The 13538-nt window shown below is 47.3% G+C and overlaps 1 protein-coding gene across 1 annotated transcript in view; it reads left to right on the forward strand.

Annotated features, from left to right (window-relative positions):
- Positions 1-13538, forward strand: part of TRPM4 (transient receptor potential cation channel subfamily M member 4) — a 50886-nt gene that overhangs the window by 29999 nt on the left and 7349 nt on the right. Inside the window, exons 11-20 of the mRNA XM_083709094.1 lie at positions 825-1163; positions 2797-2925; positions 3891-4020; positions 4540-4685; positions 5393-5505; positions 6097-6180; positions 7765-8121; positions 10176-10308; positions 11623-11797; positions 12289-12457. Coding sequence (XP_083565220.1) covers positions 825-1163; positions 2797-2925; positions 3891-4020; positions 4540-4685; positions 5393-5505; positions 6097-6180; positions 7765-8121; positions 10176-10308; positions 11623-11797; positions 12289-12457 — 1775 coding nt within the window. The remainder of the gene's footprint in view (positions 1-824; positions 1164-2796; positions 2926-3890; positions 4021-4539; positions 4686-5392; positions 5506-6096; positions 6181-7764; positions 8122-10175; positions 10309-11622; positions 11798-12288; positions 12458-13538) is intronic.

Consider the following 13538-nt stretch of genomic DNA (forward strand, 5'->3'; position numbering starts at 1 on the left):
TTGGTTCTCTCCTGTCTGCCAGGATACCTGATAATGCCTTATCTGATTGCCTTTTCTGGGTAGCCTGGCCATTCTTTTGAGGTGGTAAATACTTAGTTCCTGAATCTCTTACACATATTGTTAGTGTAAGCCCCTACAGTCCAAAGACAATTGGAAAGCTTTTCCCTCCTTGCAGAGAAACATTTGAGGTCAATTTGGGAGAGTCAAAATGGCCTCAGGATTGCTCTCCTGTGCTACTTCAGACATTTGGTTTATGTACTTATGTATGTGATTGCCTTGTACATTTATGAACATTTAATTTTTATATAAAAGACCCTAGAGTTCCTATAACAATTATATGATCCAAAACCAAAATCCATATCATGATATCGGGTTGCATAATTTTTGACCTGGCTATATATTGTGAATTATGCTCTGTAAAAAGTAAAGGTAAAGGACAATGGCAAATGGCAATGTGCAGGAGATATTCTCTCGTACACACACACACACACACACACACACACACACACACACTGGTACCTTGGGTTACATATGCTTCAGGTTACAGACGCCGCTAACCCAGAAGTAGTACCTTGGGTTAAGAACTTTACCTCAGGATGAGAACAGAAATCGCACGCCGGTGGCAGCGGGAGGCCCCATTAGCTAAAGTGGTACTTCAGGTTAAGAACGCACCTCCAGAACGAATTCAGTTCGTAACCAGAGACACCAGTGTGTATGTGTATGAATAGCAGGTTGCACATGACCAACAGGAGTATCTCATCCGTTATTCTCATGGGGTTTATCCTCCCGTCTCCTTTTACCGCCATCCCATCTCTCTTCTGCAGCCTAGCCTGCTGATGGACCCGATGCACGACGCTTTGGTGGGTGACCGTCCGGCCTTGGTGCGCCTCTTTGTGGAGAACGGACTGGACATTGGGCAGTTCCTGACGTGGGGGAAGCTGGAGCAGCTCTACGCAGGGACCCCAAGCGGCACGCTTCTGCATCAGCTGCTGGAGCGGCGCCAAGTCGCAGGCCCTGAGCCCGCCTCACCTGCTGAATACTTGCTGCTGGATCGGTCGCTGCCTGAGTGCCAGTTGCCCCAGGTGGCTCACATCCTCCATGACCTACTGGGGGATGTGTGTGCTCCCTTTTATGACGGATTGCACCCCGCCAGAGGGACAGGGGTAGGTGAACCAGGCCAAAGGCTCATCTTTCAATGAAATGCCCCTTCTAATGTGCACATTTTGCAAACTGATAAATAATTTTTTGAAGGCTGTTTTTCCTAATGTGTGCATTTTATGCATGCTTTCCCTTAATATATTGATACACGCCATCTCAATCTCCAGGTTGCCAGGTGTGCTTATCAGGGTCTGCCTTTCCTTTTGGAACAAAGAGGCACAGTGGATAATGTGGGATCTTTATAGGGTTGCCACCTTTGTTCTGGCAAAATATAAGGCAGGGCAGGCAGGGCTGGGGTTTTTGTGTTTTCCCCATCTTGTGCTGAAGTGACTTCAAAGCAATCCATTACAATCTATTGCAGCCTAACAGACTATCCCTCTTGAATTTGTCACACACACACAAAAATTTGTAAATATGTCTGTGCTTGGCTATCTAGAGCTTAAATACATGATTTTTCACAACTCCTTTCAAGCGTATGTATTTGGAGAGGATCCCTAACTTGGAACACACACACACATAGACACACACACAAGAGAGAGAGAGAGAGAGAGAGAGAGAGAGAGAGAGAGAGAGAAGAGAAGAAGAAGAATTTGGATTTGATATCCCGCTTTATCACTACCTTAAGGAGTCTCAAAGCGGCTAACAATCTCCTTTCCCTTCTTCCCCAACAACAAACACTCTGTGAGGTGAGTGGGGCTGAGAGACTTCAATAAGTGTGACTAGCCCAAGGTCTCCCAGCAGCTGCATGTGGAGGAGCGGGGAAGCAAACCCGGTTCACCAGATTACAAGTCCACCACTCTTAACCACTACACCACACTGGTGTAGTGTAGAGAGAGAGAGAGAACTGTATCCATACAGGACATAGCATTTTCACTGAAATGTAGCACAATCCTGTTTTATACAGGACAGGTGGCAACCCTATTATCTTTATGATATGTAGTTTATTTACACATATATACAACCTGAGCTGAGATGAAGAGAATCCACAGCATTCACTACCCGAGAGGGTTCCGTTCCTTCCGCTGAACCCTCAGATTCCTAGAGACCCCAGGCATAATGTCTGACCATCTCTGCAGCATAAAACAAACTGTCCGCCTCAATTCTCTGCCCCCACTTTCCAGCTTGCAAAGGGGACACTTTTTTCCTGTTCGCTTACCTCATCGCCCCCTGCAATTCTGCCTCACCCTCTTGAAACTCTGGTCTTTTTTGTCTCTGCTAACTATCCCTCACCCCAGGCAGTGGTTTCCCCCATTTTCTGGTCCTGAGAGTCTCTGTAGCGGGGTAGGAGAGCTGGGGGGGGGGGGAATTCACATCTGGCAATTGATACACCCCTTTGGTTTCAGATAAGACATGGGTAGATGAGTCTAAAAAGCATGGGGCACAAATTTTCACAGCCCTCTAGCGGCTACAGTGTCTCATTTACCAGAAGCAACATGTACACATTAAGGCAATGTTCACCTGGTCACCGAAATAATTTGTTTCGGATTTTCGTGTCCTCGGCAAAATTTTGGAAAGCTGCTGAGGCTAAAGTTAGGGGGTGATAGATTCTGGGCAGCTGTTGAATATCAACCAAAGATCTAAGCTAAGTGTGAGTAATTTCTGTCTCTTGCTAATCGTGCCTCTCTCTCCTCTCCCAAGAGCAAAGGATCATTACTCAACGGAGACCCCATGTACCGCTCCAAACTTTCGCCAAACCCTTGGACTGACCTCTTCATATGGGCTGTGTTGCTGAACCGCAGAGAGATGGCCATGTATTTCTGGGAAATGGTGTGTATGATGACTATTATTAATATAGTTAACACTGAGGTCCAGCTCCGAGGGCCTTCGGGCGGTTCCCTCACTGCGAGAAGTGAAACTACAGGCAACCAGGCAGAGGGCATTTTCGGTGGTGGCGCCCTTCCTGTGGAACTCTCTCCCACCAGATATCAAGGAAATAAACAACTATCTGACTTTTAGAAGACATCTGAAGGCAGCCCTGTTTAGGGAAGTTTTTAATGTTTTATCGTGTTTATAATAGTCTGTTGAGGGACACAGGTGGAGCTGTGGTCTAAACCACAGAACCTAGGACTTGCTGATCAGAAGGTCAGCGGTTCGAATCCTCGCAGGGTGAGCTCCCGTTGCTCGGTCCCTGCTCCTGCCCACCTAGCAGTTCGAAAGCACATCAAAGTGTGAGTAGATAAATAGGTACCGCTCCGGCGGGAAGATAAACAGCGTTGCCGTGTGCTGTTCTGGTTCGCCAGAAGCGACTTAGTCATGCTGGCCACATGACCCTGAAGCTGTACGCCAGCTCCCTCGGCCAATAAAGCGAGATGAGCGCCACAACCCCAGAGTCGGCCACGACTGGACCTAACGGTCAGGTGTCCCTTTACCTTTAATATTCTGTTGGGAGCCACCCAGAGTAGCTGGGGAAACCCAACCAGATGGGTAGGGTATAAATAAAAAAAAAATCATTTTTATTATTATATTATTATATAGCAACCTCAATGTGACAGAGCTAACAAACAAATAGATAGGCTCCTGTATGGGGTTCATAATGGGAGAAACCAAGGAGCCAGAGTTGAAATAATAAGGTACTGGCTGAAAATGCAGGGCAACCAGGCAGTGCTTTTGCCACATCTGGATACTGATGAAAGTATTTTCCCCTCCTGGCTCTCAGCTGCCTGCAGCTTTTTTGGAGGGCTGTTTCCTTGCCTCTGTCTCCATTGATGGCCACCCTTTCCTCTCCCACTCAGGCACCCGACGCTGTGGCTGGGGCTTTGGCAGCAGCACGGATTCTCCGAGAGCTTTCGCACCTGGAGCAGGAGGCCGAGGAAGAGGCCGCCATGAAGGACCTCGCCATGCGCTTTGAGAACTTGGCCATTGGTGCGGACATGCTGAGGTCGTGGAGGCTGGGGTGGGAAAGAGGGACCTGAGAGGAACGGTCAGGAAGGGAAGGCTGTTTGCAGTCAACGAACGCAAAGCTGCCTCAATTCTTTCCGGTTCAGACTCCAGGGAAACTCGATTTCTAAAGAGCGTTTAGGTCACTCCCTGTTTGTTTCGAACCAAGGAACCCGTTGCCCTCCAGGTACTGATGAACTGCAGCTCCCATCATCCCTCGCCGTTTGCCATGCTTGCTGTGGCTGATGAGAGTTGTAGTTCAGTGACATCTGGCGGGCCAAAGGCTGCCCACACTTGAACGTCGCCATTGGATAGCAGAGGGGATGGAGGAAAGCATTTTTGCATTGTCGCAAGAGTGATATGTCAGTGTTAAGTCTACTGCAATGAAAACGGCTATTAAAAATGAGTGCGGTTTGTGGGATGTGTTGGAAATTCCTTTACATTGTAAGCAAGCCTCTCCTTCTCACTTTCTTCTCTCCCACCCTCCTCCCACCCCAACTCCAGGTGTATTTGGGGAATGTTACCGAAATGGGGAGCCCCGGGCCTACAAACTGCTGGTGCGCCGCTCCGAACTCTGGGGAGGAGCCACTGTCCTCCAGCTCGCTCACCAGGCTGACGCCCGCCTGTTTTTTGCACATGATGGTGTGCAGGTATGGTTGCAAGGATGCTTCTTGCTCGAGCATCTGCTACAGCGCTGCTGAATCCTCTTTCCCTTTAAGAAGAAGAAGAGTTTGGATTTGATATCCCGCTTTATCACTCCCCTTCAGGAGTCTCAAAGCGGCTAACATTCTCCTTTCCCTTCCTCCCCCACAACAAACACTCTGTGAGGTGAGTGGGGCTGAGAGACTTCAGAGAAGTGTGACTGGCCCAAGGTCACCCAGTAGCTGCATGTGGAGGAGCGGAGAAGCGAACCCGGTTCCCCAGATTACGAGACTACTGCTCTTAACCACTACACCACACTGGCTCTAAGAGTTTTGTGAAGCAGCTAACGTTTAGCACAGGCCTAGGCAAACTCGGCCCTCCAGATGTTTTTGGGACTACAACTCCCATGATCCCCAGCTGACAGGACCAGTGGTCAGGGATGAAGGGAATTGTAGTCCCAAAACATCTGGAGGGCTGAGTTTGCCTATGCTCAGTTTAGCAGGATCAACAGCAACCCCTATAGCGCGGGAAGCTGTGTCGGGTCCTTACAAATGCGGGACGGGTGTTTTGTGGCACCTGTAGCTGTGCCAATCGAAGCCGAGTGGGCACATGTGGGGTACGATGATCTTGTAGGTAAACTGGCCCCACATTGTTAAGGCTTGGGAGGTTGAGGGGTCCCAACCCCTGCTAATTCTCTTCCATGCTGTCCCCGCAGTCCCTGCTCACCCAGAATTGGTGGGGAGAGATGGACCGAGGCACCGCTGTCTGGAAGCTCCTCCTGACTTTCTTCTGCCCCCCTCTCATCTTTACCGACCTCATCAAGTACAGGTGGGTGAACCCTGTCTGAAACTAAAATGGTTGCCAAAAGACTGTTGTGGTTGTTGCAGGCCACCCCAGTCTCTGAGCAGTGCGAGTTTCTCGGGGTTCCAGGCTATTACTCAGGGCTCGGTTTCCTCTGGAATGAGGGACAGCAGAGACTGTGGTGTCTTTATGATATATGGTTTATTTACGGATACAGTCATATCTCTTGTTACGTGTGCTTCAGGTTAAATCTTGTCAGGTTGTGTCCCACGGCGACCCGGAAGTACCGGAAAGGGTTACTTCCGGGTTTCGCCGCTCGCGCATGCGCAGACGCTCAAAATGACGTCATGCGCAGAAGCAGCGAATCGTGACCCGTGCAGACGTGGGCTGTGTTCTGCTCATGTTGTGAATGGGCCTCCAGAACGGATCCCGTTCGCAACCAGAGGTACCACTATATATACAACGTGAGCCTACGATGGAGGAGCTCACAGCGTTAACACCCTAGAAGGCCTCACTTCTCTAGGGAGCCACAGACTTGGATTCAGGCAGAAGTCAGGACCATGACTTGATGCTAACCCTGCTTGCTCCGAACCTGAGCGTGGCTTCCTCTTTCGACAGAGCCATGGATGAGGACCTGCGCCAAGCTGAGGTGGACAGCCTTGACACAGATGTGAAAAGTACCATCGGAGACATGCTGTTTGAGTAGGGGGAACGGTCATATCCTTGGGAAGGTGTGGGGAGCGGGGAGGGGAGACCCTAACTTTCAGCGCTGCTGCCACAAATGAGCCTGAAGGCTGGATTCCTTGCATAACCTGCGGCCCTCCATATGCTATTGGTCTATAGGTTCCCTCAGGCCCTGCCAGCATCATCCGTGGTCAGGGATCTTAAGAGGGTTCCCCATCTCTGATTTAGCGATATTCCAGGTCCCCTTTTTGAGTGTCCAACATAGTCTGCCATAGCCAATGGATTTCTCTGGGACTTGGTGCATTTTAACATTATTACTACTTTTTAGCACACACACTGACCAGGGGCTTTTAAACACAGCTGCAGGCATGCCAGAAGGATAGGAAGCATGGTTAGAATCAGGTCATTTTTATTTCTCTGTTCCTGAAGGAGGGGTCAGAAGGAGAGACATTCCAGATTGGGGTGCAAGGCTGAATATATGAATTGGTTAGAAGAAGAAGAGTTTGGACTTGATATCCTGCCTTTCATTCCCCTTAAGGAGTCTCAAAGTGGCTAACAATCTCCTTTCCCTTCCTCCCCCACAACAAACACTCTGCGAGGTGAGTGAGGCTGAGAGACTTCAGAGAAGTGTGACTGGCCCAAGGTCACCCAGCAGCTGCATGTGGAGGAGTGGGGAATCGAACCCAGTTCACCAGATTACGAGTCCACCGCTCTTAACCACTACACCATAATCAGTTTAAAATATATTACAGTGGAACCTCGGTTTTCAAACGTAATCCGTTCCAGAAGTCCATTTGGCTGCAAAGTCAAAGGGTAAAAATGAAAAACACGCCTCAGAAGCAGTTCAAGGTACATTCATAAATGGAAGCATTCACTTCTGTGTTTTCGGCATTCAGCTTCCAAATCATTCAGCAGCCGAGATATTCGAAAACCAAGGTTTGACTGCACCTAGCTTGCTGAATTAGGCAATGTGGATGTTGTTTGCGTGTTTGTGTGTGTGTGTGTGTGTGTGTGTGTGCATATGTGAGCGTGTGTAAAACAGGTACACATAAAAACTGCAGGTGGTAAACACCACCTTAAGAAGCCTTTTCCCTTTTCTCAAGCAGAGGAAGGAATCACATCTGTACCCTACATTTAAAGCACTCCTATACCAACGTTAACTGCCGTGGCTTTCCTCAAAGAATCCTGGGAATTGTAGTTTGTTATGGGTGCTAATTGATAGATGAATTGATTAGTTGACCAAAACCCATATGGTGAATCAACTAAGATTCCTTTACAGTCAAACCTTGGTTCCCAAACAGCTTAGTTGCCGAACAAATCGGCTCCCGAATGCCACAAGCCCAGAAGTAAGTGTTCCGGTTTGTGAATGTTTTTCAGAAGCCAAATGTCCAACTTTTCCCTTTTCTTGCGAGGAATCCTATTCGGAATAAGGGCATTTCCCTTAAAAAAAGGAAAACGTTGACAGCTATGCGCTTGAGGGAGTCAGACGGGCTCCTAGAACGGGTTAAGTTTGAGAACCACTGGATTTGGGTGGCAGCCGTAATTTGATTCTGTCCCACTCATTACCTCCTCTTGTCCTTTCCACTCCTTGCCCTCTCCTAGCAATCCAAATCCTCCCTTCTCTCTTTCCACTCGCCCGTCCTGGCTACGACGGTGGCGTCAGTTCTGGGTGGCTCCGGTGACGGCCTTCCTGGGCAACGTCGTGATGTACCTGCTCTTCCTCTTCCTCTTCTCCTACGTCTTGCTTCTGGACTTTGATCCCCCGCCTCCCAAAGGCCCTTCCGGCACAGAGATCGCTTTGTACATCTGGGTCTTCACGCTGGTCTGCGAGGAGGTGCGCCAAGGCTGTTTCGTGGGCTCGCTCCCCTTGCCGCTGAGGGTACGGCGGTACTTCCAGGACACTTGGAACCAGCTTGACATCACGGCTCTGTTACTTTTCATGCTGGGACTCGTCTGCAGGTCAGAGGAATTTCTGCACTGGGCAGAAATTATTATATATGCACATAATTTTTTAATTACATTTTCTAATTTACATTTCAAAATACAGTCATACCTTGGTTAACGAACGCCTTGCAAGTCAAATGTTTAGGCTCCCGAACGCCACAAACCCAGAAGTGAATGTTCCGGTTTGCAAATGTTCTTTTGGAACCCAAATGTCCGACGCAGCTTCCGTGGCTTCCTATTGGCTGCAGGAGCTTCCTGCAGCCAATCGGACGCCGCGCCTTGGTTACTGAACATTTTGGAAGTCAAAGAGACTTCCAGAGCAGATTCCATTTGGCTTCCAAGGTACGACTATTAATTTAAACAACCTTAAATCAATGACTTCCCTTCTTTTCTTTCTGTGGTTCATTTTGCATGCCATACATCCCTGCATATTTTACATGAGCTAAACCATTCAATAATCCATTATTACATCCATCTAAACTTATTTACACTGTTGAATTTATCTTAATGCTACCAGTGTTTTTAAATGAACACAATTTTCACCCATATATTCAGTAAACATTTTCCAGTCTTCTTTAAATGTACATTCTTCTTTTTTTCCTTATTCTATATGTTAAATCTGCAAGCTGTGTGCATTCCATCGGTTTAAGTTGCCATTCTTCTTTGGTTGGAACCTCGCTCGTTTTTCACTTTGGGGCTAACAAAACACAGGCCACAGTAGTAACTTACATAAACAGTCTTTTTTGACCCCTGGGAATTTCCCTCTGAATTATCCCCAACAAAAAGGACTCTGTTTTTTGGTGGAAGGTGCTGTTAAACATATTTTTCTATTCATTATATATCATTCCCCAATACTCCAGGAATTAAACAGAAATGATGATTATCATCATCATCATCACAATTGGTTTATTCATTGCCTTCTCTCTTTTTGGCTTGCCAAATATTTTTATTGATTTTCCTTAACTTTTAACAAATTGTCGCCAAATTAATACAAATGGAATATAAATTTAAAACTGACTTCCCACATATTTATACCTGCAATAATATTCCTTCCATTCTCCCTGCACATCAGCTGTATGAGTACCAATTTCTGCTGTTATATTTTATTGTAGCCTATCCACAAAATAATCAGGTAGAGTAAACCTTTTTATACATTCTGTTAATCGCCTTCTAAACAACCGTCTCAAGGCGATTTGTACTGAAGATCATTAGGGGGTGTAAATATGTACAATTTTTCTGGCAAAGGATGCTTAAGGAGATAGCAGAAATCACTGGGTTAAAGCTGACTGAAAGTCCAGAGGTAGCATTATTATCAATTTACGATGGGGTGGAAGGTACACAGGCTATGAAGGACTTCCTCACAAATTTATTGACAGCTGTGCGAATTATGATAGGTAGGAAGTGGAACGGGGCAAGCAGAATATAAAATGGAAGAATGGTATTAAGAGGTTTGGGATATAGCTATTAATGATAAATGAACATGTGCCATTAAGGTAAGACGGGGAATATGCAGGAGAAACGATTCTGAGGAGATATGGAAGATGTTTGTCTAATTTGTACTGTTAAAACAGAAAGAGGGTCAATCCATCGCAAGAGGTGTTGAAACTTTAGTTAAGTTGGATAGTTACAATGGAATGGTCTTGATGATGGGGTGCACATTTTGATTTTTATCTATGTATGATTACTACTTTGTCAAAATAAAATAAAATAATAATAATAATAACAACCATTAAAAACCCTAAAAACTCCAAACATATTTAAAGCAATGCAAAAACTATACAAAGTAGACGCTCGCCATGAAGACCCATTTATCCAGCCAAGAATGCCTGTCAGAACAATAATATTTTCAGTTGTTTCTGCAAAGGGCAGATAGTGGTGTTTTTTCCTTTTGAAATTTTGTCTGCCCCCCCCCCATTGCACCTGGGGCAACTGCCCCTATGGTTCTACCACTGCTACATCACCGATTGTGAGGTTGGGAATTGACTGGCTCTGGCGAAGGGAAAAGGGATTGTCTGCAGAGAAGGAAACATTATTTTCATCAGTTTCTTACCCCACTGTATGTCCCTCAGGCTGTTTCCAAAGTCATATGAATCTGGACGCACCATTCTCTGCCTGGACTTCATGGTATTCACCCTTCGTCTCATCCACATCTTTGCTGTCAACAAGCAGCTGGGGCCCAAGATGATCATCGTTGGCAAGATGGTGAGCAGACACATGTGCGATTTGTGTTGCAAAGAGCGGGCCTTTCGAGTGTGCAAGAGCATCTGCCCCAAATTGGGATATTAGGATCAGTGCTGGATTTACATATAAGCTAAACAAGCTATAGCTTAGGGTCCCACTCTCTTGGGGACCCCAAAAAAATTAAAGGAAAAAAACCTGGATGTGCATTTCCAAAATATAAGATAAAAAACAAATAAAACAAAAGCTACATACAGCAACAGTGTTTTATGTTGTGTAGGCTCCTATTTGTTATGTGCAAATAGCTTTAGGCAAAGGTAAAGGTAAAGGGACCCCTGACCATTAGGTCCAGTTGTAGCCGGCTCTGGGGTTGCGGCGCTTATCTCGCTTTATTGGCCGAAGGAGCTGGCGTACAGCTTCCGGGTCATGTGGCCAGCATGACTAAGCCGCTTCTGGTGAACCAGAGCAGCGCATGGAAACGCCATTTACCTTCCCACCAGAGCAGTACCTATTTATCTACTTGCACTTTGACATGCTTTCGAACTGCTAGGTGGGCAGGAGCAGGGACCGAGCAATGGGCGCTCACACTGTCACAGGGATTCGAACCGCCGATCTTCTGATCGGCAAGCCCTAGGCTCTGTGGTTTAACCCACAGCGCCACCCGTGTCCCACCCTGCAAGGTAGGTTAGGCTAAGAGACGGTGGCTGCAATGGGAGCTCATCCCATCGTGGGGATTCGAACCGCCGACCTTCTGATCAGCAAGCCCTAGGCTCTGTTCTTTAACCCACAACGCCACCCGCGTCCTATTAATACCTATTAGGTCCATAAATTACCATATAGCATATATTCAACACAAAAAACAGCAGCAATTTGTTGTTGACAAAGGACAGCTGGACATATAAAGGGCCCCATTACCTTCAGTAGCTTAGGGCCTCATCAAACCTAAATCCGGCCCTGATTCGGATGCAACGCAGATGAATGTGCAAAGGATTTTGAGCTTAGCTGTGAATGTAATAGGCAAAAGGCAGTGAGGGTGCAAAGGACGAGAAAGTTGAAAGGAGGAGCAAGAGAGATAAATCTGGGGTTCCTTGGAGATGCGTTTTGTTTTACGCACATTTGTGTGTTGCAAAAGTTGCTTTCCCCGGCAGCTTCCTTTTCCCTTTACACTTCACCACGTAGGCACATCGGTTTCCTTTGATTAACAGAGTGCATTGCAAAATACAGATAAGAAATTAAACTTGATTCGAGTTAGCAGATTTTATTTTAACCAACCCTCTCTTTTATTTCATCTCTTCTGTCAAAAGGGTAATTTTTGCTCTCCCCTTCGTCTCTCTATAGATGAAGGATGTCTTCCTCTTCTTGTTCTTCCTTGCCGTGTGGCTAGTGGCCTACGGGGTCACCACCGAGGGGCTGCTGCTCCCCCACGACCGACGTCTCCCCTGGATCTTCCGCCGTGTCTTCTACCGTCCTTACTTGCAAATCTTCGGGCAGATCCCACTGGATGAGATTGACGGTGGGTGTCCCAGGGGGCTCTGGCTTCCATTCTAGACTGGCACCCACCCTTGCCAACCCAGAAGGGATAGGGAAGCAATAGAGTAAACACAGGAGGGCGCAACCAAAATAATCAAGGAGTCGGAGAGCTTTCCCCTACGACTGCCGAGGCTTTTCAGATTCACTTTTCATTCCATGCTTTCTATCCAAGAGCTTTTTCCTTATTTGCCCCGCAGCTTTCTCCAAGAAAACCTGCTCTTTAAAGCTAAATCGGAACAGCAATTTGGGTCTCCCACACCTTGTCATTTGTTCTGATTCGGCTGCAAAGAGTAGGCGTTTGCAGGGAAAGCGCAGGCTGCACAGAAAAAAGAGTGCTTGGACAATGAGCTTTAAGAGTGCTTGGACAATGAACCCCCCCCCCCGCCCTCCCCACACTACGCCCCTGCTTTTAGGGGCTGCAGAGAGCTGTACTCTATAAGGAACTCCCACCTCATTCTTCCCTTCCATCTCCAGCTGCCCTGATCAGAGCATCAAACTGCACCTACGATCCCTTGGCCATCTTGATGGAAAACGCGGAGCCTTGCACCAACACCTATGCCAATTGGCTGGTGCTTATTCTTCTCGTGATCTTCCTGCTGGTAGCCAATATTCTGCTTCTCAACTTGCTCATCGCTATGTTCAGGTACCTACCGCGGTCGCCGGCACCTGTCGTGAATCGGCGCATACCCTAGGCTCAGTAGTTTAACCCACAGGCAGACGAGGTTCAAAAGCGAATGCGTGCAAATACGAAATATGCATAAGCATATTCCTAGGAGTTTATCTCAGTAAAGACCTTAAAGGTAAAGGGACCCCTGACCATTAGGTCCAGTCGTGGCTGACTCTGGGGTTGCGGCGCTCATCTCGCTTTATTGGCCGAGGGAGCCGGCGTACAGCTTCCGGGTCATGTGGCCAGCATGACTAAGCTGCTTCTGGCGAACCAGAGTAGTGCACGGAAAAGCCGTTTACCTTCCCGCCGGAGTGGTACCTATTTATCTACTTGCACTTTGACGTGCTTTCAAACTGCTAGGTTGGCAGGAGCAGGGACCGAGCAACGGGAGCTCACCCCGTTGCGGGGATTCGAACTGCCAACCTTCTGATCGTCAAGCCCTAGGCTCTGTGGTTTAACCCACAGTACCACCCGCAACCTTACTGGAAAATAAATACAACCCAGGTGGTGAAGAAAGCCCAACACAGACTCCATCTCCTCAGAGTATTGCGGAAAAACGATGTCAATCAACATTTGATGATCTCCTTCTACCAGTCCACAATAGAAAGTGTCCTTTCATACTGCATCACGGTGTGGTACGCTGGTTTGACATCATCTGATAGGGAGTGCCTACAGAGGGTGGTGAATACAGCACAAGATATTATGGGCTGTTCCGGGAATCCGCTGGGTGAAAAAGCAGAAGAACGTTTCCTCAGGAGAGTGAGGAAAATTCTCAGGGATGATTCACACCCTGGCCAGCACTTTCAATATCTCCTGCCCTCAGGCAGAAGATATAGAAGCATGATTAGTCGCACCAACAGGGTAAAGAACAGCTTCTATCCGTGGGCTGTTAGGCTGCTGAATGAAAAGATAACAACAGGGCAACTGACTTTCGGGTTTGGTGGGTGTGCGTCAGTAAACGAGGGGAATTAAGACTAAAAGAGCTGAGTGGAGGTGCTCGTGTAATCTCACTGTATACAAGTTGTACAAGTGACAATAAAGTATTTCAGTAAGCGGC

This window comes from Podarcis gaigeae (assembly GCF_964106915.1).
Source record: "Podarcis gaigeae genome assembly, chromosome: 13".
NCBI lineage: Eukaryota > Metazoa > Chordata > Lepidosauria > Squamata > Lacertidae > Podarcis > Podarcis gaigeae.